Source organism: Leptosomus discolor, chromosome 6 (genome assembly GCF_034619465.1).
Source record: "Leptosomus discolor isolate bLepDis1 chromosome 6, bLepDis1.hap2, whole genome shotgun sequence".
NCBI lineage: Eukaryota > Metazoa > Chordata > Aves > Leptosomiformes > Leptosomidae > Leptosomus > Leptosomus discolor.
In genome coordinates this window covers 15,829,186-15,851,676 of record NC_141396.1, presented here as the reverse complement: position 1 = coordinate 15,851,676, position 22,491 = coordinate 15,829,186, and the positions used below count along the sequence as shown (strand labels likewise).

Genomic DNA, 22,491 nt, shown 5'->3' with positions numbered 1-22,491 from the left:
ACAGTCCTCTCGTGTGGGCTGAGCAGGTTCACTTGGCAGAGGAACTGCCCAAAACCCTCTTTGCTGGGACAAGTCCTGGCTCAGGCTGGAAGGGCTCCTCTACCGCTGTTTCTGGCCAAAATCAGGTTGCATAAATAGCCCCATGGGTGGGATGGGCATTGGCACTGGGAGCAGCAGGAGGCTCAGGGAGAGGATGGGTTGCATCTGGGGCTCAGCAAGAAAAATGGCTTTAAAAATGCGGTTGGCACCAGTGGGAAACTCTCCGAGAGTGCAACAGGCCTGCACCACCCCATCCCCAAAGGGATTGGCTTGGGGCGAGGGCAAAGCTGGGAGCCAGCCTGGTAAAATCCAGGCTCAGTGCCTGGAAACTCACCTCTTTCCAAGAAAAGGAAATGCCAGGTCTGAAAACTTCCAGCCTGAGGGATGTTTCCCCAGGGAGGAATTTCATCTCTCTCCCCAAGCTGCCTCTGATGCATTGCTGGCATCTTCTGCTGGCATCAGAGACTTGGGAGCACGCCCCAGGCAGACAGGAGATGCTAAGCCTGGTGGCACAGAGCTTCTAGATAGCCTGGCCATGCCATGACCGGGGACTGAGCCACCAGCCCTCTCCGTCCCCTGCCAAGTGACAAACTTTCAGCCTCCTGGGCTGGGAATGGGGGCCTGGGTGAGGATCCTGGGCCTGAGGGGGTTGGTGTGGGGCAGCCCTGCTGGAAGATCTTGCCAGCATCATCCAACACCTCCATCATCCCCTTCCCCCCGTGGGTGTCCCAGGGTGACATTTCTTCCCCTGGTGACATATTTCCCACCTGGCACAAAGACAACAGGGAGGAAAAGGGGCTTCCTGCCCTGGTCCTGTCTGCAGGGCCCTTTGTGGGGGCAGAAGGACTCTAGAGATGGGCAGGGGGTCTGCCCCATAGCCCACCTGTGACTGGGGCAGCTGGCCTTGCTGCCTGGGGAAACAAGGCAGGGTGGGGGGCAGCGGTGGCATGAGGGCAGCCCTGCTCCCTGCCTGCCACACTGGTGCTGGAGTCTTGCTTCGTGCCCCACGTGGGACTCGTCCACTTGGGGATGGCAGTGCCAGTGGCATCCCCGGGGCAAGCTATGCACCCCAGGGGATGCTGAGCCCTGGTGATGGGGCAGGGCCCAGCAGATGCCTGGCTCCCCAGTGGTCGCTGTGGCCTATGATCGAGCAGCCAGGCAAGGGCTGGGATGCTGTTAAAAAAAAGCATGGGAGCTAAATATAGCCCTGTTGGCTGTGCGTGGATGTGTGCTCGAGGCACGCGGATGCCTGGGTTTGCCCTCTGCCTCCAGGCGCTGTATGACCTTGGCTGGGTCCCTTGGCACGCTGCATCCCCAGACCCTGCGTCCCTTCCTCTCCTGCCTGTTGTGGGTCTGGCAGCATCTCGGGCGTCCGACATCGCAGCCCCTGTTCCTGGCCCATTCCCCCAGCCCTGCTCCCTGTCTCCCCTTGGCTCTCCCAGCGAGATGACTGGACCCATCTGCCTGCTTGGAAATGGGGCAGCTGGACCTGTTGCCCCAGACTGTCCCCAGGAGAGGGTTGTGGGGACCTTGGGGTGCTCAGCCATGGTGGTCCCCATAGGGCAGGCACTCATATGGGGCACAGAGGACAAGTCTGAGTCATCCCTATCCTGGATGTTTAGCCAGTGCCCAGCGTCCTCTCCCTCCCCATGTGTCCCCTCCCTAGGGAACCGAGTGCCTTTTAATATCTGTGGCCCGTTTCCTTAGCAACTGCATTAAGCAAATCGATGGAGGTGGTGTCATTGGAATGGGAGGGCATGCCTCCTTCTCCCCCCTGGCCCCCCCATCCCCACCACCCCCCCCGCCCCCACCCCTGCCTCCCTCCTCTTGGCCTCTCTCTGCTCTTACTCTCAGGCACGGACCTGCTCTGCCTGAGCTCTTGGCCGTGGCTCCTCCAGCCGCCTGCCACAGCCCCACGCTGACCCCTTGCTCGCCCATGGCTAATGGCGGGCACCCCCGAGTAGAGGGGTGATAGCTGATCCCCCCTCGGGGACAAAGGCGGGGGTCCCTGGGGATGCGTGGTCCAGCGGCCACGGCACTGGGGTGAGGGGGCTCCAGGACTGCAGTGGGGAGGGGTGGGGGGGTGGGGGGCCATGAGACACCCCCACCATGAACCTGGAAGGCCTTGAGATGATCGCAGTGCTGGTGGTCTTGGTCCTCTTCGTCAAGGTGCTGGAGCAATTTGGCCTCTTCGAGCCCGTGTCCTTGGAAGGTAACGGGCGCGGGCGGTGCTGGCTCCTCCGGGAACACGGGGGGCAGGCGGTGGGTATCCGGAGCTGCCCCCGAGGATGCTCTGAGGCTGCTGCATCCATGGGAGAGTCCTGGGACATGGTGTCCATCTGCTGCTCATAGGGGCGAGCAGGGGGTTCCTGGTGCAAGAAGTGGGGTGTCCTGCCTGCTCCGTGCAAGGTCCCAGTGGCTGGGGACATGGGGCGGGGACAGGGCTGGCCGGGTGTCTGCTGCATGGTGGTGACTTTGATGTGTGCTGGGATGCTGTGGGCTGGGACTGTGTGTGAGTGTGCAAGTGGGCAGCAGGGTGTTTTCCAGCACCTCTACAGGAGCAAGGTGTCCCGAGGGGCTGTGGTCACTTCACCCTGAACACAAGGTGTCAGACTCAGCACCAGCCTGCAGAGCAGCCAGACCTAGGCAGGATGGGTGCCTGCTGCACTCCCTTTCCTGGCTCTCCCCAGGGCCCCTGTGGCCCTTGGGAAGGGTGGGTGGACAGAGGGGGTGCTGCCTGGCTGGGGACAGACCATGCAGGGTGCCGAGCGGTGTGTGGGGGGCATGCTCGGTGGAGCCCAGGTCTGCTTGGGCTACTCTGTGTGTGGTAGGAAGGAGCTCAGGACCACTTGGCCGGGCGCTCCCTGGACTCCCAGGGGTGATGGTTGTGTCAACAGTCCTCCCAGCCTTGCCCAGCCCCCGCCCAAGCCTGCAGACGGGCATCAGGGCACGCATAGGGTGAGGAGGTGACAGGCAGTTTGCCTGATCCACTGGTGCTCTGGGATGCTCTGCTTTGGTTCTGCAGTGCTGGCTCTCGTGCAGGCTGGGTGCAGCGGCAAATGCCGGCTCCCCTCCATGCACGGTGCCAGGGTGCCCCTGAGCAGCACCGCTGGGCTGGACCCCGAGGTTGGCCATGCCTGGGGGTGGAGAGGGAGGGGGCAGAAGGGAGGCTCTCTCCATCTGGCCCTGTGAACCTGCTTGCAGGGCAGGAAAGCTTTCATTGCTGTTTAACTACTTGCTTTGCCCTGTGCCCCAGCAGCAGCGCTCCTAGGTAGATCGTGCCAGGAGGGAAACTGAGGCTGGGGCTGAGTTAACTCCCAGGTGTCCTGCCCGTGAGCCCTGGGAGGCAGAGGGGCAGGCTGACTGTGCCCATATTGGACACCTGCTCCCTAGTTCTGCTGGTGATTTGGGGGTAACTCCCCCATACCCTGATTTTCCCCCCTCCCTGTGCCTTTGCTTCCCCATGCAGCTACTGGAACCTTTGCACCAAAGTCAGTGGCATCAGCTCTGGCAGCTCTGCAGCACACTGACTTCCAGCTGTGGTGGAGAGAGGGGATGCAGAGAGCGCCCCGGCCCTGGCAGCAACCCTGCTGGGGGACACAGTATGAGGCAGGGGCCACCCCTTGGCCTGTGTGGCTGCTCCTTGTTTAAGCCATGCTCCTCCATCCCCTGGGACACACTCCTCATCCCCCTGCAAGTGTCTTTGCTCTCTCCTGGGCCAGGGCAGAAGGTTGGAGATGGGTGTCCTGTATCCACCCATGTTCCCATCAGCCAGCACCCTTACAGAGGGGACTGGGATGGATGGTGGCATGCCTGTCTCCCATGAAGGACAAGCCTTGCTGGCAGTCCTCTTTTGTCCCCAGGAGGACATGGTGTCACTATGCAGAGTGGGGAGGCACAGCCTGCCTGCCCTGTCCCCCTCCACTCGCATCCTCACACTGGGGAGCTGTGGGTTCTGTCTGGTCTGGCTGTGGTTTCACCCCAGACTCACCCCAGCTGTGGTGCTGAGTGGGACCCAGGTGCCCTGGATTGGCAGCGATTGCTCCCGTCGTCAAAAAGGTGCCCAGAGGGGAAGGAAAGGTGTTGCTCAGAGGGGCAGAAATTGGCTGAGGTTGAGCCGAGCCGAGCCGAGCCCTGGGCACCGTGTGAGGAGTCCTGGGGGTGAGCAGTTCTGTGTGGGGCTGGGGGTGAGATGCTGTTGCATGAGTCACCTCCCTGGCTCGGGAGGCAGCAGGTGGGAGACTTTGCTCTCTGGGGAAGGTCCCAGGCAGTGTCTGGGGCTGGGAAATGCTGTCCCCTCCGGGGGTTGTTTACCAGCCATGCCTGGACTGGCAGTGACAGCCCAGGGACCGCAAAGAGCATGAAACCGTACACTAATGGCTCAGAGCTGCTAATGGACACGAGGCCCTGCCACCCGCTCCGGAGCCATCAATACTGCCTGCTGCGCTTCCCCTGCCCCGGCTGCTGCCCCACACTCCCCCTGCCCCATCCCTGCCAGTACCCTGCCTGCGGCTGTCTCAGCTCAGGCTGTGCTGGTGGTGTCCGGGGGATGGGTTATGCTGGGAGGTGTGGTGCCACCACAGTGATGGGCTGGGGATACAGCATCTCCAGAGGAGACTGGAAGAATGCCCTAGCCCTGGGGAATGATTCGGTGGGAGCATTTTGCAGCAAGACCCCATCTGTGCCTGGGGGGACTGCAGGGGGCAGATGTGAGGGAACTCCAGGTTTGGTGGGTTCCCAAACTCAGCTGGACAAGGCCCTGAGCAACCCATTCTCCCTTTGGAGCTGGCCCTCCTCTGAGCAAGGGCTTGGACAGGAGTGCTGGTTGTCTGCACCCTGTCCCCTTGGCACTGTCCCCCCTTGGACCTCACCGCAGCCTTGGTGGCACAGCCAGAGCTGCTGTCTGGCAGCAGTGGTGGAGCATGTCCTGTGGGTGCGCTGTGCTCCAGGGGTGATCGATGCTGGAGCTGGCATTGTTTACTGCTGCTTAATCACTGATGGGCCACGTCACCCCATCGCTGCCCTGTGCCACTGTGCCTGTCCCCAGCCCCGAACATCTCCTGGCAGAGCTACCTGAGCACTGCAGAGCTGCCCGGGGGGCTCCCAGCCCTCTGCCAAGAGCCCGCTTTGGCCAAGCGCTTGGGAGGGGGCAGGCGAAGAGAAACGCTATTGATTTTGGCTCCTGAAGTGCAGCATCAATAATTCAGCGCAGAGCAATCGCTCCTGGCTGGGAGGAGGGGTGGGCACGAGGTAAAAGGCGGGAGAGCTGCCCACGTAGCCTGGCCTCAGATGAATATTAGATGAAGCTGCAGATTGCTATGGGCAAGATAGCTGGTGTCTGCCCAGGGCTGGCAGGGCTGTCCCTGCCTTGATCGGGTCGGGGTCCGTGCATGGGGCAGGCAGGATTGGGATTGTCTTGGAGGGCCCCCAACATGGGGTGTGCTGGCCTCTGCCGTCCCTGGGGGGGGGGCTGATGCTGTTGCCCCGGAGCTGAGACTGTAGAGCGGGAAGTGGGGCTGAGGAGGGTGCCAAACGCCTTCAGAGTCTGGTGAGAAACAGGAGGGAGCAGCAGCCTGCCTGCGTGCTACCAGCACCCCAAAGGATGCCAGGCAGGAGGGTGGTGGCAATGAGCAGCATGGCCACCTCCTCATGCCTGGTTCAGGGCGAGGGTCCCTCTGGAGAGGGGAGAAAATGAGCATCCCCATGGTGCTGGTGAGAGCAAAGCCCTGTGCCAAGCCCTGATTTCCTCCTGCTTTCCAGGAACCCCTCTGGCAGGAGCACAGTGTCTTGGCTGCAGGAGGGACCAGCCTTTTGGGGTGTGGTGCCAGGGGTCCCCCGGCTCAGGGCACCATCCAACCTGGTGGGTGTGACAGACTTGAGAGGTCAAGCTGAGCTGGCTGCAGGTGGGGTAGATCTCAAGGCATCGAAATCCAGCCTTGGACAGCTGCAGGTGCTCCAGGTTGAAGTTTAGGGTACTCTGGGCTGGGGCGCACCAGAGTTTTCCCCGTGTGCAGTGGGTTTAACACTTGCCTTTCCTTTTCCACGGGCTGTCAGGTTTTTCAGCTGGCTGTAGGGCTGGGCAGGGTCTGGTGGCTCAATCTGGAGAGCTCCTCACCTTGAGGGCTTGCAAAGTGGGAGGGGAAGTGGCAGAGATGCATGGTAGCCATGGCCAGTGGCTGAGTTTGGATCCCGGCATAGCCTTACACGCTGAGGCATGATGTAGTTGGGCAGCATCCTGCCAGCACTGGGATCTTGGAGAAGAAGGTCTCCTGGGGACCCTCTGCTCCCCTCTGTGGAGCATCTTCCACATGCTCTGCACCCAGGGACATCAGCCCTGGTCATTGCTATGGGCACAGCATGGGCTGTGCTGTCTTGCCCTGCCTGGAGACCGTGAAGCTGGGGGAGAAGGGCACTTGGCCCTGGGTCCCCTTGACTGTGATCCCTATGGCTGGGGCCAGGGCAGGGCAGCTCTCCCAGCACCGAGCTCCCCAAAGACTGCAGTGCCCACGGCACACACCCCGCCAAATCTGACACTGAGTGGTGTCACGTCCCGCTCAGCCCAGACAGACGTAATTAGCTTGTTGAATCTCTTCTCCCTCCGGCCTCGCGTTAATCACTTTTCACATTGCTTCCCTCCTAATTCCCTCTGGCCTGCCTCACTCTTTCTGTTGCTGATGTGTGTGGAGAGGGGAGCAAGGGGACCTGGCTGGACACGGAGCAGGGACTAGACTGCTGCATCCTTCCTGAGAGACGGGCTCTGAGCCAGCGGACAGAGAGGCAGGGATATCACTCAGCCAGGAGGAGGTGAGAAAATCACAGGCTGGAGAAAAAGCAATAAAGCTAGAGAGCAAGGGAGCCTGTTGGGACAGCCCTTCTTTGCAGCCCTGCTCTGCCAGTGGAGGATGAAACCTCAGAGTCCAGTGGGGAGGTTGGCTTGGACCGGACATGGGGCTCTCTAGCACAGGGTTGTGTTGGGCTGCAGGGTGCTGTGAGAGCTCAATGGGGTGTCCTTCACCTCTCCTCTGCAAGGGGCATGATTAGACCCCAGGACTGGGCAGAAGTGGGAATAGAAGTGCCCCGGCTAGGGTTCTGTGGGGTTGTGGTCCCCGGGGCGCAGGCTGCAGGAGGTCCCTCACACCGTCCATGCTTGGCTGTAGCATCCCCTCCCAGGGACGAGAGGAAATGTCTCATTCCCCTTGGGTGCCTGCCCTGGGGCTTGCTGTGCTGCTGGAGCAGGGGGTGGCCAGATCAGAAGCAGTTTTTCGATGAAAGGTGTGTAGAAAATTGTCTCAAACTTTATAATTACCACTGCTGCCAGGCTGGGGTCTCTGCCTTGCTGCCCACAAGACAGGGCTTTGGGTGGGCTGTGGGGACACCCCCACCCTGGCTGGCCACCCCACTGTGCTGCCCTGCCTCTAGGCAGCACCCCAGAGTGGAGTGGGGCACGTTTCTGTCCAGCAACGAGTGAGGTACCCAGGGCTGGCAGCCCCCAGCTGCGGCTCCTCCACACACCACAGATCTTGCACGTGGCTGTGACTCGCTGCTGCGCAGAGGTGCAGATGTTCCCCCAGGAGGTGAAGGGGGAAGAGGTGAGGGTGTCAGTGGAGGCGATCAGCAGACAAGGCTGAGCTCTGGGGCAGCGAGCTCCTCATGCTGTGCTGTGGGTGCATGTAAGGTGGGGGCACTGCTGGGGGGCAGGTTTGGTGGTTTGAGATGGGGCAGAGGGGCTGTCCTGGGCAGGGCTGGTCCCTGGGCTGGGTGGCAGCAGTGTCCTGGGGGGTAGTGAGCAATGAGCTCGAGGACCCCTGCGCATGGCTCTGCTCCAGGGTCGGTGCCACCATGTGCTGCTTTTGGGGTGGGAGTTGAGGGCAGCTGAGCCTCCTCCACGCACCCACTGGTGTCGGCTCTGCACTCCTCCATGGTTTCCAGTGCTGTGCGGTGCCTGTGCCAGGCTGTGTAGGTGCAGGGGTGCCCTGGGGTGAGAGCTGACCCCTAAGTCCCTTGAGTAGTTGCATGGGCTCCCTCCTCCCCTGCAGCCTGGGTGCCCTGAGGAGCCCTGGAGGGTGTCGGGGCGGGAAGAGGGAGGGCCAAAGCAGGTCTCCCCTCCCCTGCCCTCCCCTCTCCTCCCTTGCTGGGTCTGTTGCTACCAGACCAGCTGCCTGCTGGGGCTGCACGTCTGGGGGATGTCAGATGCTGGGGCGCCCTGGGACCCGCAGGGGCTGCAAACAGTGGGCATCATCCTGCTGCTCTGCTCCAGCCTCAAGCTACTCCATGCGCTGGGCATCATCGACCTGTCCAGAGGAGGTGGGACAGGGACGGGGATGGGGATGGTGTTGCAGTGGGATAGGGATGTGGTGGTGGAGATGCTCCTCACCTCCTGCCCCAGGGGCTGCAGGATGCTTGGGGGAAGTTTGTAAGGATTAGTGTGTTCTGGGGCATTTGTGGGGGCATTAGGGTGTGGGAGGGTGTCTGGTGGCATTGGGATGTAGGGAGCTGGGGAAGTGAGGGTGTCTGGGGGTTGGGGTCTGGGGGTGTTTGGGAGTGTTGGGGTGCTTGGGGGGGGCACTGGGGTAGAGGGTTATCGGGGATGTTGCAGTGGGAATATCTGGCGACATTGGGATGTGGGGTGTTGGGGTGCAGGATGCTAGAAAGTTACATGTCTCAGAGCATTAGGGTGGGGGATATATGTGTCTGGAGACATTGGGGTGCAGTAATGTGTGGGGTGCTGGGGGACTGGGACTATCTGGTGTGTTGGAGTCCGGGGGCATTGGGATGCAGAGGGCTGGGCTTTGTCAGATGATGGGGGAAAAGGGCTGTAGGTGACTGGGGGGATGAGCGGGAGCTGGGGTCAAGGAGTGATGGATGTGGGGAACGGCACCATGCAGGGGAAAGCTTTTCTCACTGCCACAGTTATTGGCGGCTATGGGGGGAGTGTGGTTAAAAGAATCTGGAACCGCTGGCCCCTTCACCGCGCTGTGGGGCTGTGCCAGGCTTGGGGACAGAAGAGGCTACTGTGGGTGCTGAAGACAGGACTGGATGTGGCCAGACAAGAGGACCCAAAACATGTCAGAGCGAGGGATGTGTGACCTGTTGGTTGTGCCTGGTGAGGGTGGGAGTGCAGAGAGCTGCACGGTGCTGCTGCCTTGTCTCCTTTGGCTGCCTTCCTCGGCTGTGCCACGCACAGTCCTGGCTCAGACAAGGGCTGCCAACAGACGTTGCATGAGTAAGATCTGGGGTTTGTTTGCCTCCATCCCTTCTGCCTCCTGGCTGGCACTGGGGATGCTGTGAGATGAAGGGGCTGCAGATCACATCCTCTTGGGGTGGGGGCTATGATGGGAAGATGTGTGGATAGGACTGATCTGAGGAGCAATTAGTGGCTGAGCAGAGGGAGAGGAGAAGGGTGCTGTGCCCAGGAGGTGCTTTCAACCCCTTGGGATGGAGGATGTCCCTGAGCTTCCTGGAATCTGGCTGGGCTGTGGCTGAGGCATGTCCAGGCTTCATCACTGTGCCTTACTGTGGAGGGTATGGGTGGCATCTGGGTAATGGATATGCAGAACAACCAGCTCTCTTGTGGGACATGCTGCCTGCAGCCAAGAGGAGCTGCTGTTCTGTTGGGGCATTTTTTGGGTAGCTCCTCTGGCACTTTGGATGTGCCAGTTCCTGCTGCCAGAGGTGTCCATGCCATGGAGGTGATGATGGGCTAGGGCAGAACGTGTCCCTGTGCATAGGTTTTGCAGCAGGGTGGTGCACATGGCTGTCCCAGTCCTGCAGCCTTACCTGCACCATTTGGGGAGCCCCTGAGCTCCACCGTCCCTCGGCACTTCTATCCCGTCCCGTTCCCTGCTCGCAACATTTCTTACGTGGTGTGGCCTGAGAAATCATTATTCTGGCAACATCTCCTTCAGGCACAGCCAGGCTGTCTGGGAGCATGGTCACAGGCTGGGGACCGGAATGGGGACAGCACTGCTGTGAGCCCTGCTCTGCCCTGCGGCCCCTTCTGGACCATGTCCCTGCCTCTGGGGCCTGTTCGGCATGAGGGTTGTGCAGCCCTCTCCTGTCTCTTGCACCGGGGAACATCCTGGCCCTGAGTGTCTCTGCTGTCCCATGAACTGCAGGTCTCACGCGGCAGCTTTGCTGCTGCCAGCTCCTTCAGCCTTGATGGCTCTGGGTGTCCGGGCTGAGGCTGCCCCTGTGCCACCCCCAGGACAGGGACTCTCTGTCCCCTGCCCCGGTAGATGCTAGCTCTGATTTCATTCCCCTAATGGATGACTGTCTGGCCTCAGAGGCTGCTGCAAGAACCTTGGCCCTGGTTACACTTGACTCTGTCACCACTGACTGATGAGGGTCATTTGCAGAGCTGCTGCTGGTGAGACCCGTCCTGACCCTCACCTGGGGGCAGCTGTGGGAGCTCGCTGTCTCTTCCTCTAGCCGGCCTTCATTGCAGATCCCAGAGAGCTGTGATCCCCAAGGCTGTGTGCTGGACCCTGCTCGGAGCTGAGCCTGCACAGGGATGATCATGAGCCACAGGTGGTAGGTGCAGCATGACTTCCCAGATGGACCCAGAGCCACAGCCTGGCAGGGGGAGCCTTGGGATGTGCCTCTGGCCTCCCTGGAAAATGTGATGCTCTGGAAGGGGATGGAGGCTTTTCTACAGAAGAGAGAATGTTCTGGGAACTGCTGACCCCTTCTCCATGCTCCCCTGGGCCTGCCCTGCACCTTCTTCTGGTTCATCACCCTACCCGGGCTGGGCTTTGCCCTCCTGCTTCCTAGCCAGGCTCTCTGAAACAGTAGAGCTTGCCCAGCTGCCTTCTGCCACCTCAGCCCTGCTCCTAGGGCAGGGTGCTGGGGCAGATTGTCCCTGGTGTACCAGCTCCCTCTGACATACCAGCTGACTCAGTGTTGCCCCACGAGGCCAGGCAGGAGCTGTGGGAGCTACATGACTCACCCAGTGGCTTCTGGTAATCTGCTCCCATCATGGAATAGTGCCATGCCTGGGCACTGAGCTGGGGACACTGGGGAAATCTCGCTGCTGTGAGATGCGTATCCTGCAGCCATTGTGATGATGCATTTAGTGACAGGTTACTGAGAGTCAAGGGGGAGTTTTGGCACTGCCTGTTGGTTTGTTATTGTAGAGTCTTTTCTATCAGGAGTGTGCTGTGGAAGGGGTGAGTTGATCTCCCCAGTCAGCTGTCACTGGGAGGGCACTGGTGGTTGTGGCTCTGTGGGGAGGGCAGGGACATGGTTATGCATTGTGCTGACCCCAGCTTCTGCTTTCTCTCTGGGGAGACCACAGAGCAGCCCAGGTTTGGGTCCTCCTTGGGAGGATGGGTGTCAGCCCAGCAGTGTGTAGCCCCTTGATGTGGCGACACTGGCTGGATCCAGCCCCTAAGGACACATCAGCTGCTGGTGGCTCAACACAAAGTGGTCAACGGCTATCTCTGTGGCAGTCTCTGCTGGGGTCAGGGACTCACCCACTTCAGGGCCCTTCAGAGCCAATGTCCAGCAACATTCGGGATTCATTTGAACAACGTGTGGAGATGGGAAATCCTTTCCCCTTACGGTGCTGCCCAAGGACGGAGGCTCGGGGGGTGTGTGGGCAGGTGTGTGTGTTTCGAAGTCTCTGGGCTGTGGAGTGATGTGTGGGAAGTGACAGGCCACTTAACCCGGCAGACCTCCTGCTGCAGATAAAACACTGCCAGCCCGTTCTGTTGGCTTGTTTTGTGCCAGCCGCTGCCAGCCACTTGGTGGCTCTTGTAGAGGGGCGGAGGGCAGAGCAACATCTGGAAAAGGAGCTGTTGCTGGCAGGAACAGGGCTTTGTACTGTGGACATCCCGTGCACCCAGCGGGGCAGCATGTGGCCTGGCTCCGCTCCCTGTCTTTGGGCAGAGCTGTTTCCCAGCAAGGGGGAGCCCAGGGAGTCCCCAGACTTGCTCACGTTTTGGATGCTGGGGACAGAGAGGGGATGGTGTGTCCTCCCCAGCAGAACCCTCAGGTGCACCGAAGCCAGGACAGCAAAACCCCAGCCCTGGTCACCCCTCTCCTGTTGTTAAGCTGCATGTGCTGAACGTGCTCCCTTCTGTGCCCCGGGGCCCCTGGAGCTGGGCCCTCTTCGGTTTCCTCCTTAAGAAAACGCCCATGTTCTTTATTTTTTTTTTTTCTTTTTCCTTCTTTATAACAAACTAAAGTAACTTGCACCCGACCTGACCTACTGCACGTGCCTATACCTGCTGCCCCTGTGAGTCCAACCACAGTTTACTCTCTGTTGCATCTCTCTCGCTGTGTGGTTTCCCTCCTGCCCTGCTCCCTCCCCTGGTCCATCACCCTGATGTTGGGTGTTGCTCTGCCCAACCCATCCCTTCCTGCCTGGGTGAAGGGGCTGCTTCTGCCTCCCAGGTCTGTTCCCGCAGCTCAGCTCTGATGGAGGGACCTGGCCCCAGAGTATCCTTGGAAGGCTGAAAGGTGCAATTTCCCTTTCTCTCTGCAAATTAAAGCAGTGGAAAAGTAGTAGGCCAAAATAATATTTTATGCACAACTGATGCCCTTTTCTGGGAAGGAAAAAGCCTCTTTCCTCACCTGCCTGCAAACCCTGGAGCAGACAGGAGCCAGGCTGTGCTGTCGTGCCAGTGCCCAGATCCTGGCCCTCACCCTTACCCTTGTCGCCCCTTGACAAATGCCAGGGGCTGCATTCGTGCATCCCTACACCTTTGGGCATCACTGGCATCCTTCTGTGGATGCCATTTCCCTGGGGACAAATGTGCCCTCTCTGATTGGCTTTGTGTGATGTCCTTCTGGGACAATGACCTCCCAGAGCTGTTCTCCATCACCTCAGAGTGATGGAGCTGCCTGCCCCAGCCTGACGCCTTGGCGTGAGCTCAGAGGGTCCCAGGCCCTGCCTGTGGGCACTCGGGAACCCACCTGCCCAGCAGGGGCTGCTGGACGCAGACCCACGTCCCTATCCTGGAGCTGGGTACCACACAGAACCATTTCCCCAGCACCTGGGGCTCAGCTCAGCCCCCACAAGGCTAAGAAAGCCACTGGAGAAGCCCCATCTGCTAGCCCCCTAGAGAGACAACTCCTAAAACCAGGGTTCAGGATGCATAGGTGTCATGATCTGCTGTTTGCAGATGTCCAGGGTGCTTGGAGGAAATGTGGTGTCAGCGGAGCCCCAAAGGGACTTTGCACCTTTCGTCCCATTAGTGTCCTGTGCTGCTGTCTGCCTCCCTTTGGGGGTTGGAACCCAGCATGGCCTTCATCCGCTCCTCTTCCTCCCCTCCCCGCCTGCAGTGTTAGTCCTATGCTGAGTTTGCTGGCTTGAGGCACTGCGGGGCCCTGCGGGAAGGGAGGGAGTGGGTCTGCAGCCATGGGGCAGTGCCAGCTGGGAGAGATGGGGCTGAGCAAAGCCATTGGGGGTCCAGATGGGGGAATAGAGGGTGGCGAGGGGAGGGTGTCTGTGCAGTGAGGGGACCTGCTATTGATGCAGGGCCACTTGGAAGCAGGGGCCATGGGCCAGGCTGATGTGGGGAGCCTCTCACCCTGCCGTATAGCCTGGCCGAGGGAAAGCCCTGAGCCCCATTCCCCTCCTGGCTGTCTCAAAGCAGATCCCTGGGCTCGGATCCCAGCACCGCGCCGGGGCGGGGGTGCATGCTGCAGTCCGGGCTGCATGGCTGGGTTTGGCGCATGCTTCGCGTTCAGCCGTCGGGTGCCAGCAGGATCAAACCCGTCATCTGGGGAGGATGCAACGCCCCAGCTTGGCTGCAGGCTGTTTCTTGGGCTCCGTCCTGCCCTGCCTCCCTGAACAGTCTGGTGGGGAGAGGAGGGTCCCCAGGGAGCAGGTATTTGGCCTTGAGGCTAAAGGGCAGAGTTTAGCCCTGCCATCTCCTGGGTTTCTGGGCTAACGAGTGTCTCCAGTGCACGCTGGCATGCTTTGATGGGGTGGTACAGAGGTGCTGGGTGTAGGTAGCCCAGCGGGGTTGCCCTTTTGCCACTCTCATCCTTCCCAAGGAGGGAAACTCCAGTGCCGGGTTTGTCCTGGGATGAAGCTGAAAGGCCAAGCAGAGTCTGGGCTGGGCTTTGCCTTCCTGCTCCTCCAGCCTCACGCTGCATGTGCTGCCTCCGGCCCTGCTCACCCCATGCCGGGTGCCCAACCCTGCTGCCTGCTGGGTCCGGGGGCCGCTGCTCTGTTAACTCTTCTTCTGCTTGGTGACTCCTTCTTTCTTCCAGGCAACCCACCAGGCCAAACTAAAAAAGCGCTGAAGCAGCGATTCCTCAAACTGCTGCCCTGCTGCCGGCCCAAATCCATCCCCTCGCTCAGCGAAAGCAAGTGCTTCTTCTTGCCTTTGTGTGTGTGTGTCCCCGGCGGTGCTGCTGCCTGTGCCCTCCGCCCTGGCCCTGCCCATGGGAAGGGGATGCCTGCCCTGGGTTTGGGGCTGTCAGGATCAGTCCTGCCCTGGAGGGGTCCGATCCAATGGGCTCTGCACCCACCTCTGTCCTCGCCTGCTTCCAGGCTGTTTTTCCTCCCTCTCCAGCTCTGCAGAGGGGCTCCCACAGGATGCACAGTGCTGAGGCCGGCTTTGGAGCTGGCTCGGGGCAGCAGGACCCTCCCGGCGCTGGTTTAAAGGCTGGGAGGTTGTTGCTTGAAGCTCAGTGTTGGTTTGGAAATGGAGGTTTGATGGGGGGGGGGGGGGAGGGTGAAAGGGGCCGAGCAGGGAGTGAGCACAGAGCTGCCCAGAGCCCCCTACCTGCCCCTGCACCGGGTGTGCTTGGCCCCTCAGTGAGTCCAAGCCCCTGGCTGGGGTCTCCCCCTGCCCTGTGGTGTGAGCTGATCCCCTCTGGGAGCAGAGGTGAGTATGAAGGGGCAGGGGCTGCTCTGCCCCACGGAGGGGGGGTGTACCCACTGTGGGGCCACAGCCCGTCTTGGTTGCAGTGGGGTCTGGGGGTGCTGGCTGCTGTGGGCAGGGGTTCTGCAGTTTGCCAGATGGTGGGAAGAAGCCATCGATGAAGGGGGGTCGCAGTGGGCAGGATGGGGTCTAGATAAGGCTGGGGTGGCACTTGGGGCTGGGGGTTCTGGGGGCAGCTCTTCTGCTGGACATGAGCCCCAGTGCAGCACAGACCTGCGGGACGTCTGGGGTCTCAGCTCCACAGGGCAGATGCCCGTGCTGGTGGGAGAAGAAGGGCAGGCAAAGAGGGTCTCAGCACTGGGGGGTTTCACACCCCCTTTCTGCCCAGCCTGGGCTGTGGCAGAGGCTGGTGGGGCTCTTGCCCAGTGTCAGACGCTGGTCTGCGCCCAGGGTGTCTCTGAGTGTCCCGTGCTGGCATAGCCCCAACTCTGGCTGAGCAGGTCACGCCAAAAATGTGTCACCCTGGGCATGTGTGAGAGGATACTGTGCAAGGTGCCTCTCCTGCCCCCCACAGGGCGGGGCAGGAGGGTGCTGGCCTCAGCTGCCCTCTCTTCCCTTGGGTTCCTTGCAGACAGCGTTGAAGATGAGTTTGAGCTCTCTACCGTCTGCCACCGCCCTGAGGGGCTGGAGCAGCTCCAGGAGCAGACCAAGTTCACCCGTAAAGAGCTGCAGGTCCTGTACCGAGGCTTCAAGAACGTGAGTGCCCCTCGACCAGCTTTGCTAGTCCTGCCTCTGCTGTCATGTCCACCTCTGAGGGTGCTTCGGGGTTTGCAAGGGCTTTTGGGACTTTGGTGTTGAAGTTTGTATCAGGCTGCAGCCTGATCACACCTCCAGGGAGCTCAATGGGGAAGCCTGATCCTGTGCTCCATCCCTTGGGTGCAGAGAGCCCTCTCCCTGGTGCCTGGGATGCAGACCTCCTCCAGCAAGGGGTGCAGCCCACGAAATCAGGGAGATGCTCCAAGCAGCCTTACCAGCTGCCCCACGAGGCAGTGCAGGGCCAGGGGGATGAGGCAAGGGAGCTGCAGGGATTTAGGGGGGTGCTTAGCCCTTCTCCACAATGTGGAGGTGACGCTGTGGCTTGCCCTGGCAGGAGTGCCCGAGCGGCATTGTCAATGAAGAAAACTTCAAGCAGATCTACTCACAGTTCTTCCCGCAGGGAGGTGAGTGCCCATCCCCATCCCCATGCCCTGCATCGGTGCCTCCGTGGGGCAGGGGGTCACACAGCACCCTCTCACACTGTCTGCCTCCCCCCAGACTCCAGCACGTATGCCACCTTCCTCTTCAATGCCTTCGACACTGACCACGATGGCTCCGTCAGCTTTGAGGTGAGCTGTGGCTCAGGAGGGGATGGCGGGTGGGCAGGAAGGGCATGTCCCTTCCGATACCACAGGCTGGGCTGAGCAGTGTTGCTGTTGCAGATGCATGGAGAGCTTTGCAGGGGCTGGTGGAGTTTATTAATTCCCAAAGGCAGTGGAAAAATGGTGAAAAGCAACAAAAAAGGGGACTTACTGTATTTTCTCGCTAGTATCTTGTAGGTACACCAGCCTGGCAGGCACAGCTGTGGCTGTGTCTTGTTCAGGCTTTGGCTGAACAGCAAGTTGTGATGCATGTTGTCCTCTTGGGTGCTGTGACCCAAGGGACTAGTGATATTTGGGGACAAGCAATCATTTTTTCCCAGACTCTTTTTTGATACTCAACATTCCGCTGGTCAGCCCAGCCCCAGGGTACATCTGCTTTGGGGCTGAGTTCCCCCTCTGCAGGAGGGACAAGCAGGGCTGTGCCCTCTGTGTCCGTGAGACCCTTTGTGGCCGTAACTCCCATCTGCCTGCCTTGCCCATCCTTGCAGGACTTTGTGTCTGGGCTGTCCATCATCCTGCGGGGCACCATTGACGATCGCCTGAACTGGGCCTTCAACCTCTACGACCTGAACAAAGATGGCTGCATCACCAAAGAGGTGGGATGGAGGGGTCGAGGCTGGTCCCCAGGGCCAGCGCAGGTCTGCACCCATCAGGGATGACGGCAGGACTCAGGGGTGTTAGCTGACCTCTGGAGGAGAGCTGGTGGGGGGTCAATGTTTACTGAGCTCAGCTTTGCAAACAGGTTCCTCCTGGCCCCCTGGCACTGGTATGTCTCTGAGATGGAGGAGGTGTGTGCTGCTTTGAGGGCTCCATCACACACACAGGCATACACATGGCTCCACACTGTGCACGGAGCCGGCAGGAACACAACTGAGCACCCCATGGGTCCTTCAGGAGCATCACAAAAAAGGTGTGGGTTGGGGACCAGGCAGAGGCAGAGCCCCGTGTTAACCCTGCAACCCTGCTCCCCTTCCCTCCAGGAAATGCTGGACATCATGAAGTCCATCTATGACATGATGGGCAAATACACATACCCGGCCATGCGGGAGGAAGCGCCCCGGGAGCATGTGGAGAACTTCTTCCAGGTGAGCTGAGCATGTCCTGGGGAAGCTCCAGCACAGAGCCAGTGGCTGCCCAAAACCTGGCACCATGCAGGAGAAAACACCCCGTATTGGGGATGAAGCAGGGCTGTGCTGGAGCTGGGGAGAGAGAAGGCCATCCTGGTCCTGCTGGATGCTGGGGGATGGCTGGGGCAACTGGTGTGCTGTGTCCAGACTCTGTGGGACCCAGGCAGGGAGTGCTGGGCTCTCCCTGGGGCTGGGACTGTCCCTGCCATGCCCCTACTGTGCTGTGCTTGTCTGCAGAAAATGGACCGAAATAAGGACGGCGTGGTGACAATCGAGGAGTTCCTGGAGTCCTGCCAGAAGGTAAAGCAGCCCTGCTTTGGTGCTGGGCCATCTCCCTGTCCCTTGGGGACTTCTGTCCCCCCATCACCCTCCTGGCAGAGAGGGGGTGAAGGCTCCCAGGGGCAGCTTTGGGAACTGTATCCGTGCCGGCATCCCTGTGCAGATGAGGAGAGCTCTGCATCCACAGGGCTTGGAAACTGCCTGTAATCCCTGGGGCTCTTGTCCCATGGGTCAGAGCTGCCATGAGGGTAAAGCCACATTTGAGGGGAGCTGCCCAGACCACTGTTCCATGCCCAACTCACCCGCTTCTCACCTCCTCCCTGCAGGATGAGAATATCATGCGGTCCATGCAGCTCTTTGACAACGTGATTTAGCTCCCGGACCTGCCTCCAACCGAGCTCTCCTGCCACCGGGCCCAGAACCTGCTTCTCTCGACTTCTCCTTCGAGCCTCCCCTCCACTGGCTGCACAGACACCCCTGCGGGAAGGAGCTTCCCTTCCCAGAGACGTGGTCGGTGCCAGGATCTTCCCTTCCCCCTGGGCTGGCTCTGCTTTCCTCGGGGGATCCCAAGCAGGTGCTCCCGGATGTTGGAGCATGGGCATGGATGGCACGGGGTGAGCGTTTGGCCTGGATGGACCTCCCTGTACCCGTTCCTGGCAGGGAAGCCGCAGCTTCAGGCTGTGATAGAGGCTTCCCCTGTGCACAGCACCCCGTGCAGCCACAGCTCCCACACCCCTGACCCTCCCCAGCCCCGGGAGCCCCCAGCACTGGCTCCAGTCCAAACCCTCCAGTGATGTTGTCTAGAAACCAATAAAGTCTTGCAATGGGTGCCAGTGCCTCAGCTTCCTCCCCTGCCCTGGCCATGGTCTGCTGCGAGGAGTGTGTCCGGCATGTCAGCCATGAGCCACTGGCCACCCTCCTTGCCCAGCCCCTGGGCCAGTGGGTGGCAGAGGGGCTGTGCCTGGAGAAGGCAGCCCCACAGGCACTCGGGGTTCATTGCTGCATGAGCTGTGGGGAGCAGCCCCTGATCCCAGAGGGATCAGTTAGACCTAGGAGGCTCATCCTGACGTGGGGAGAGGGGAGGATAAAGGGACCCCTAGGTGCCTTCTTGTGGCACTGGTCCCCCTGGATGGAGGATGCTGGGCTGGGAGAGCTGCAATCTCAGGCCTTGTCCCTTGAATTCGGGGTGCTGGCATACAGGGGACCTCAGGCTTCAATGGAGAGACACCCTTTCCACCCCTACCCAAGGACACGGCAGCCAGGGTATGAGGACATGTGGAGGAGGAAGGTGTGCTGGTCTCCAGTGGCCACCCTGGTCCTTGGACATCGTTTGCTGCTGACATTGCCCTGCTCCCGTTCCCTGGCTGGCCACAGCTTACCCAGTACCTGGGGGTGCAGGGAGTGAGCAATGGGACAGAGGTGTCTCCACAGGCTTAGCCCTGTGCTGGTGACAGGGCTGAGCTGGCAGATCCTTGGGGAGAAAGTCGAGGCAGGGGTCGGCCGGGAGTCATTGCTGTGCTGCCGGTGGGCTGGATGATCACATTGGGGCAGGGCAGGCTCAGCCCCTTCTCCTGGCACCGCCATGCGAGAGCCTGCCTGGGGACCCCGGGAGGAAGCCAGCACCCTGGGGCTCCTCATGTCTTTGTCACCACCAGCTCCTCAGGGACGGGTGTGTGCAGGCAGGCCTGTCCTGGCCGCATGTCCCCCCGAGCTGTAGCTGGGACAGCGGGATAGTGACCCCATGCCAACCCCAGAAACCCCTCTGTGCAATCCCACAGGCACTGGGAATGGACCCAGCCCCAGCAGCCCCCGGCTCTGCTGCTCCAGCCGCTGCATCCTTAGCAGCCAAGGGCAATCGAGGCTGGCTGGAGCTGCGGTGTCTGGGATCAGTGGGGAAGGGGTGAGCAAGGCCAGTACCCATGCTGGGCCAGGCCCCAGACCCAGCCTGAGCCCCTGGTGTTGGAGCCACTAGAAACCCCCCCTGGGTCCTGAGCCAAAGCTACAGGGCGGCTCCCCAGCAGGACTGTCCCTGGCCCAGTCCTTGCAGACATGGTGTTTTTTAGGTTCCTTCAACACATTGTTCATCTCACACTCCTGTTCCTGGGTTTGCCGCGGGGCTGAGCTCCCACTGGCAGTCTCCCAAGGGTGGGAGGGCAGGTATTCCAACCCTTATCCCTCCTGTCTCCTCCCGTTCCTCCCTCCTGCCAGGCTCTCTGGGGTACCCACCGTCCCCCCGCCACGCGGAGCAGATGCTGCCTCCTCCCTCACACTGCAGGTCGCATGGCGTGACCCCCCGCCCCAGGGCATGGTGACCCACAACCCGCTTGGCATCTCCAGTCTGTATATTTTGTATTATAACAATAATATGGGTAAAAAAACAAAACAAAACAAAAAAACAACAAAAAAACCAACCAAACAATAAAATCTAACCACAATCGCTATGCACACCACCGTTATGTCTTTGCATCTGTCAGCCGCCTGCGGGGGCGGGGCAGGGGAAATAAGGGCTGAGGGTGTCTGCAGAGGGTTGGCAGCCTTTTTGGGGTGCTGCAGCTGCAGAGTGCTCTGCATGGTTGCTCTGGGAAGTTGCATGGGGGACAGGGTGCATGCTGAGCTGGCCAGAGTCCCAAGCAGCCTGGCCAGGCCATCAGTGGCCTCATAAATACAGTCTTTCCCCTGCTGGGAAGCTGTAGGCTTTAGGCTAGCAGGGTCTTACGCCAAGTGTGTCAGGTCTCAGGAGTGGGGCTGTCAGGTGTGTTTTCAGCTTGTCATGAGATGCTGCTGGGTGAACCCGAGCTTGGGACCAGGTGGCCCTTGTTAGGATGTGGCATTTAAGGCTGAGCTAACAGGAAGATAGTCAGTTACCTCCTTGAAGGGGTAGGTAAAGACTGGAAAGGGGTTTCTCTCAGGGGTATGAACTGATGGGCAATCACTAGTCCTTGGGAGAGTACAGCCTTGAGAACAGGGGAAAATGGCTTGAAGCAAAACAAAGAGGAAAAAAGAACATAAGTAAGAAAACAGCAGAACAACAGGGTAGTGGACCTGATGTGGGACAGTGACACCCCCCAGCATTTGCAGTCTGTGGTCTAGGAACTGAAAGCTCAATATGAAGAGCTGCCTGTAGACCCAAACATCTTAAAGGATGGGCTCTGGTTATGGCAAGGAATTACCATCATGGAACTGGGAAAGCTGTGAGTCTGCTCTTTCCAAAGCCTCTGACTCCCCAGGGACCTTTTTGAGTTGCTGCCAATCACCCAGATCTGTGTACAGCAGCATGAATGGGCCTGCATTTTCCCTTCTAACCCACCCTTCCCAGTATATCCTATTCCCCATGAGCTCTGCTCGGCTGGTTGCTATTTTGGGCAATGCCATCAGCAGGCTTGACATGCCCTCTCGCGGCACAAGGATGCTGTAAGCCACTGACGAGGTCCCTTGGGTCCTGTTCCCCAGGGCAAAGGGCAAGAGAGTAACTGGGGTGATGAAGGGAAAAAAGGGTGCTGTGGGGCTCAGCCTTCAAATGCTGCTGTAGCCTTTCCACACCAAATGGGAATAGGTTTGTGCAGGGATCATTGCTGATAACTATGGGGTCGTGTCGAGGAGGGAGGGAGCAGCTGGTCAAAAAATAATCTTAGCTTCCTTCTGAGGTAGGCCTTGGAGAAAGGGCTGCGGGCAAGGAGGACTGGATCAGTTGCTCTAGATGTGTCATCAGCTTGTTGTGAGAAGCTGCTGTGTAAGGCAGGGCTTGGGACCAGGTGTCCCTTGTTAAGATGTGGCATTTAAGGGTGGGTAACAGCAAAGTTTTTGGGTCCATGCTGAGAACAGAGGTAAGAGCTGAAGGGTCCTTGGAAAATGGCAGCCTTGTGTTGTTTCAAGCCATCTCTTTCCCAGCTTTTAGAAGAAAAAAGGATAGTGGGAATGCAGCTGAGCAACTGGATGAAGCAGCTGATACAGCCTGGGGCAGTGATTCACTCCAGCATCCTGAATACTGCCTAGAAACACAAACACCTTGTAAAAGGATTAGTTCCCAACACTGGTGGAACTGTTACAGCAGGATTATTTTGGTACAATGAAAGCTGTGAGCACGATGCCTGCTTCAGGGTCCCTTCTGATCTGGCAGCCAACTGCCCAGCTCTGCATACGGTGCTACGAGAGTACTGTGTGTTTTCCACCCAAATCGTGCGCGTTTCTCCTCTAGCCGTTCTGTAAAGTCTTGTTGTGTATTGATACAATTTAGCTAGTTACTATTTAGGGTAGCAGTACAATTGCTATTTTTGCTCTTTGAAAAACCTTAGATTGGACGTGATGGTAACTAGAGATGCTCCTTAGCCAGGGTCTTTGCTGCAGCTTCCTGAGCATGGCTATAGATGGAGCCAGAAATGCAGCCATCTTGGGTTTCTCATCATGCCAAAATATTGTTAGTGGAAATAAGCTCAAAAGAGCAAGAAACAGACTTAAAAAATGCAAGGGAGGGTTTTGGGAAAGCTGAGTGAGCTGGGTAGGGGTGAACAGCATCCAAATCAGCAGGGGATGTTTTTAATCAGAGTTTTCATTCATTTTGTTCAGTTTTGGCTGAAACGTGACGTGGCTGCCATGATGTCTGCAGGCTTTCTCTGGCCTTCCCTCCCAAGCTGGGGTTCCCAGCAGCTTTTTGCTCGCCGGTACCTGCCATGGCCTCCCCACTGTTGGGTGGGCTGGAAGGACTGCCTTCCTGGCTTCTCTCTCTAGCCTCATGGGAGGCCGTCTTCTCAGCCCCATGGTCTTCGACTCATGCTCTGGGGGCCTGCTGCTCCC

General features: G+C 59.6%; 1 protein-coding gene across 4 annotated transcripts in view; it reads left to right on the top strand.

Annotated features, from left to right (window-relative positions):
- The window catches only part of KCNIP2 (potassium voltage-gated channel interacting protein 2), a 45,054-nt gene extending 26,980 nt beyond the window's left edge, over positions 1-18,074 (top strand). The window contains exons 1-9 of one of the 4 annotated variants that reach the window (XM_086467525.1): positions 2,149-2,251; positions 14,260-14,355; positions 15,508-15,632; positions 16,027-16,096; positions 16,191-16,261; positions 16,783-16,890; positions 17,275-17,379; positions 17,659-17,721; positions 18,027-18,074. In XM_086467525.1, coding sequence (XP_086323651.1) covers positions 2,149-2,251; positions 14,260-14,355; positions 15,508-15,632; positions 16,027-16,096; positions 16,191-16,261; positions 16,783-16,890; positions 17,275-17,379; positions 17,659-17,721; positions 18,027-18,074 — 789 coding nt within the window. Of the gene's footprint in view, positions 1-2,148; positions 2,252-14,259; positions 14,356-15,507; positions 15,633-16,026; positions 16,097-16,190; positions 16,262-16,782; positions 16,891-17,274; positions 17,380-17,658; positions 17,722-18,026 lie in introns of those variants that run through there. The other 3 variants (XM_086467527.1, XM_009953808.2, XM_086467528.1) reach the window with 3 other exon arrangements.
- Positions 18,075-22,491: the final 4,417 nt, after the last annotated feature.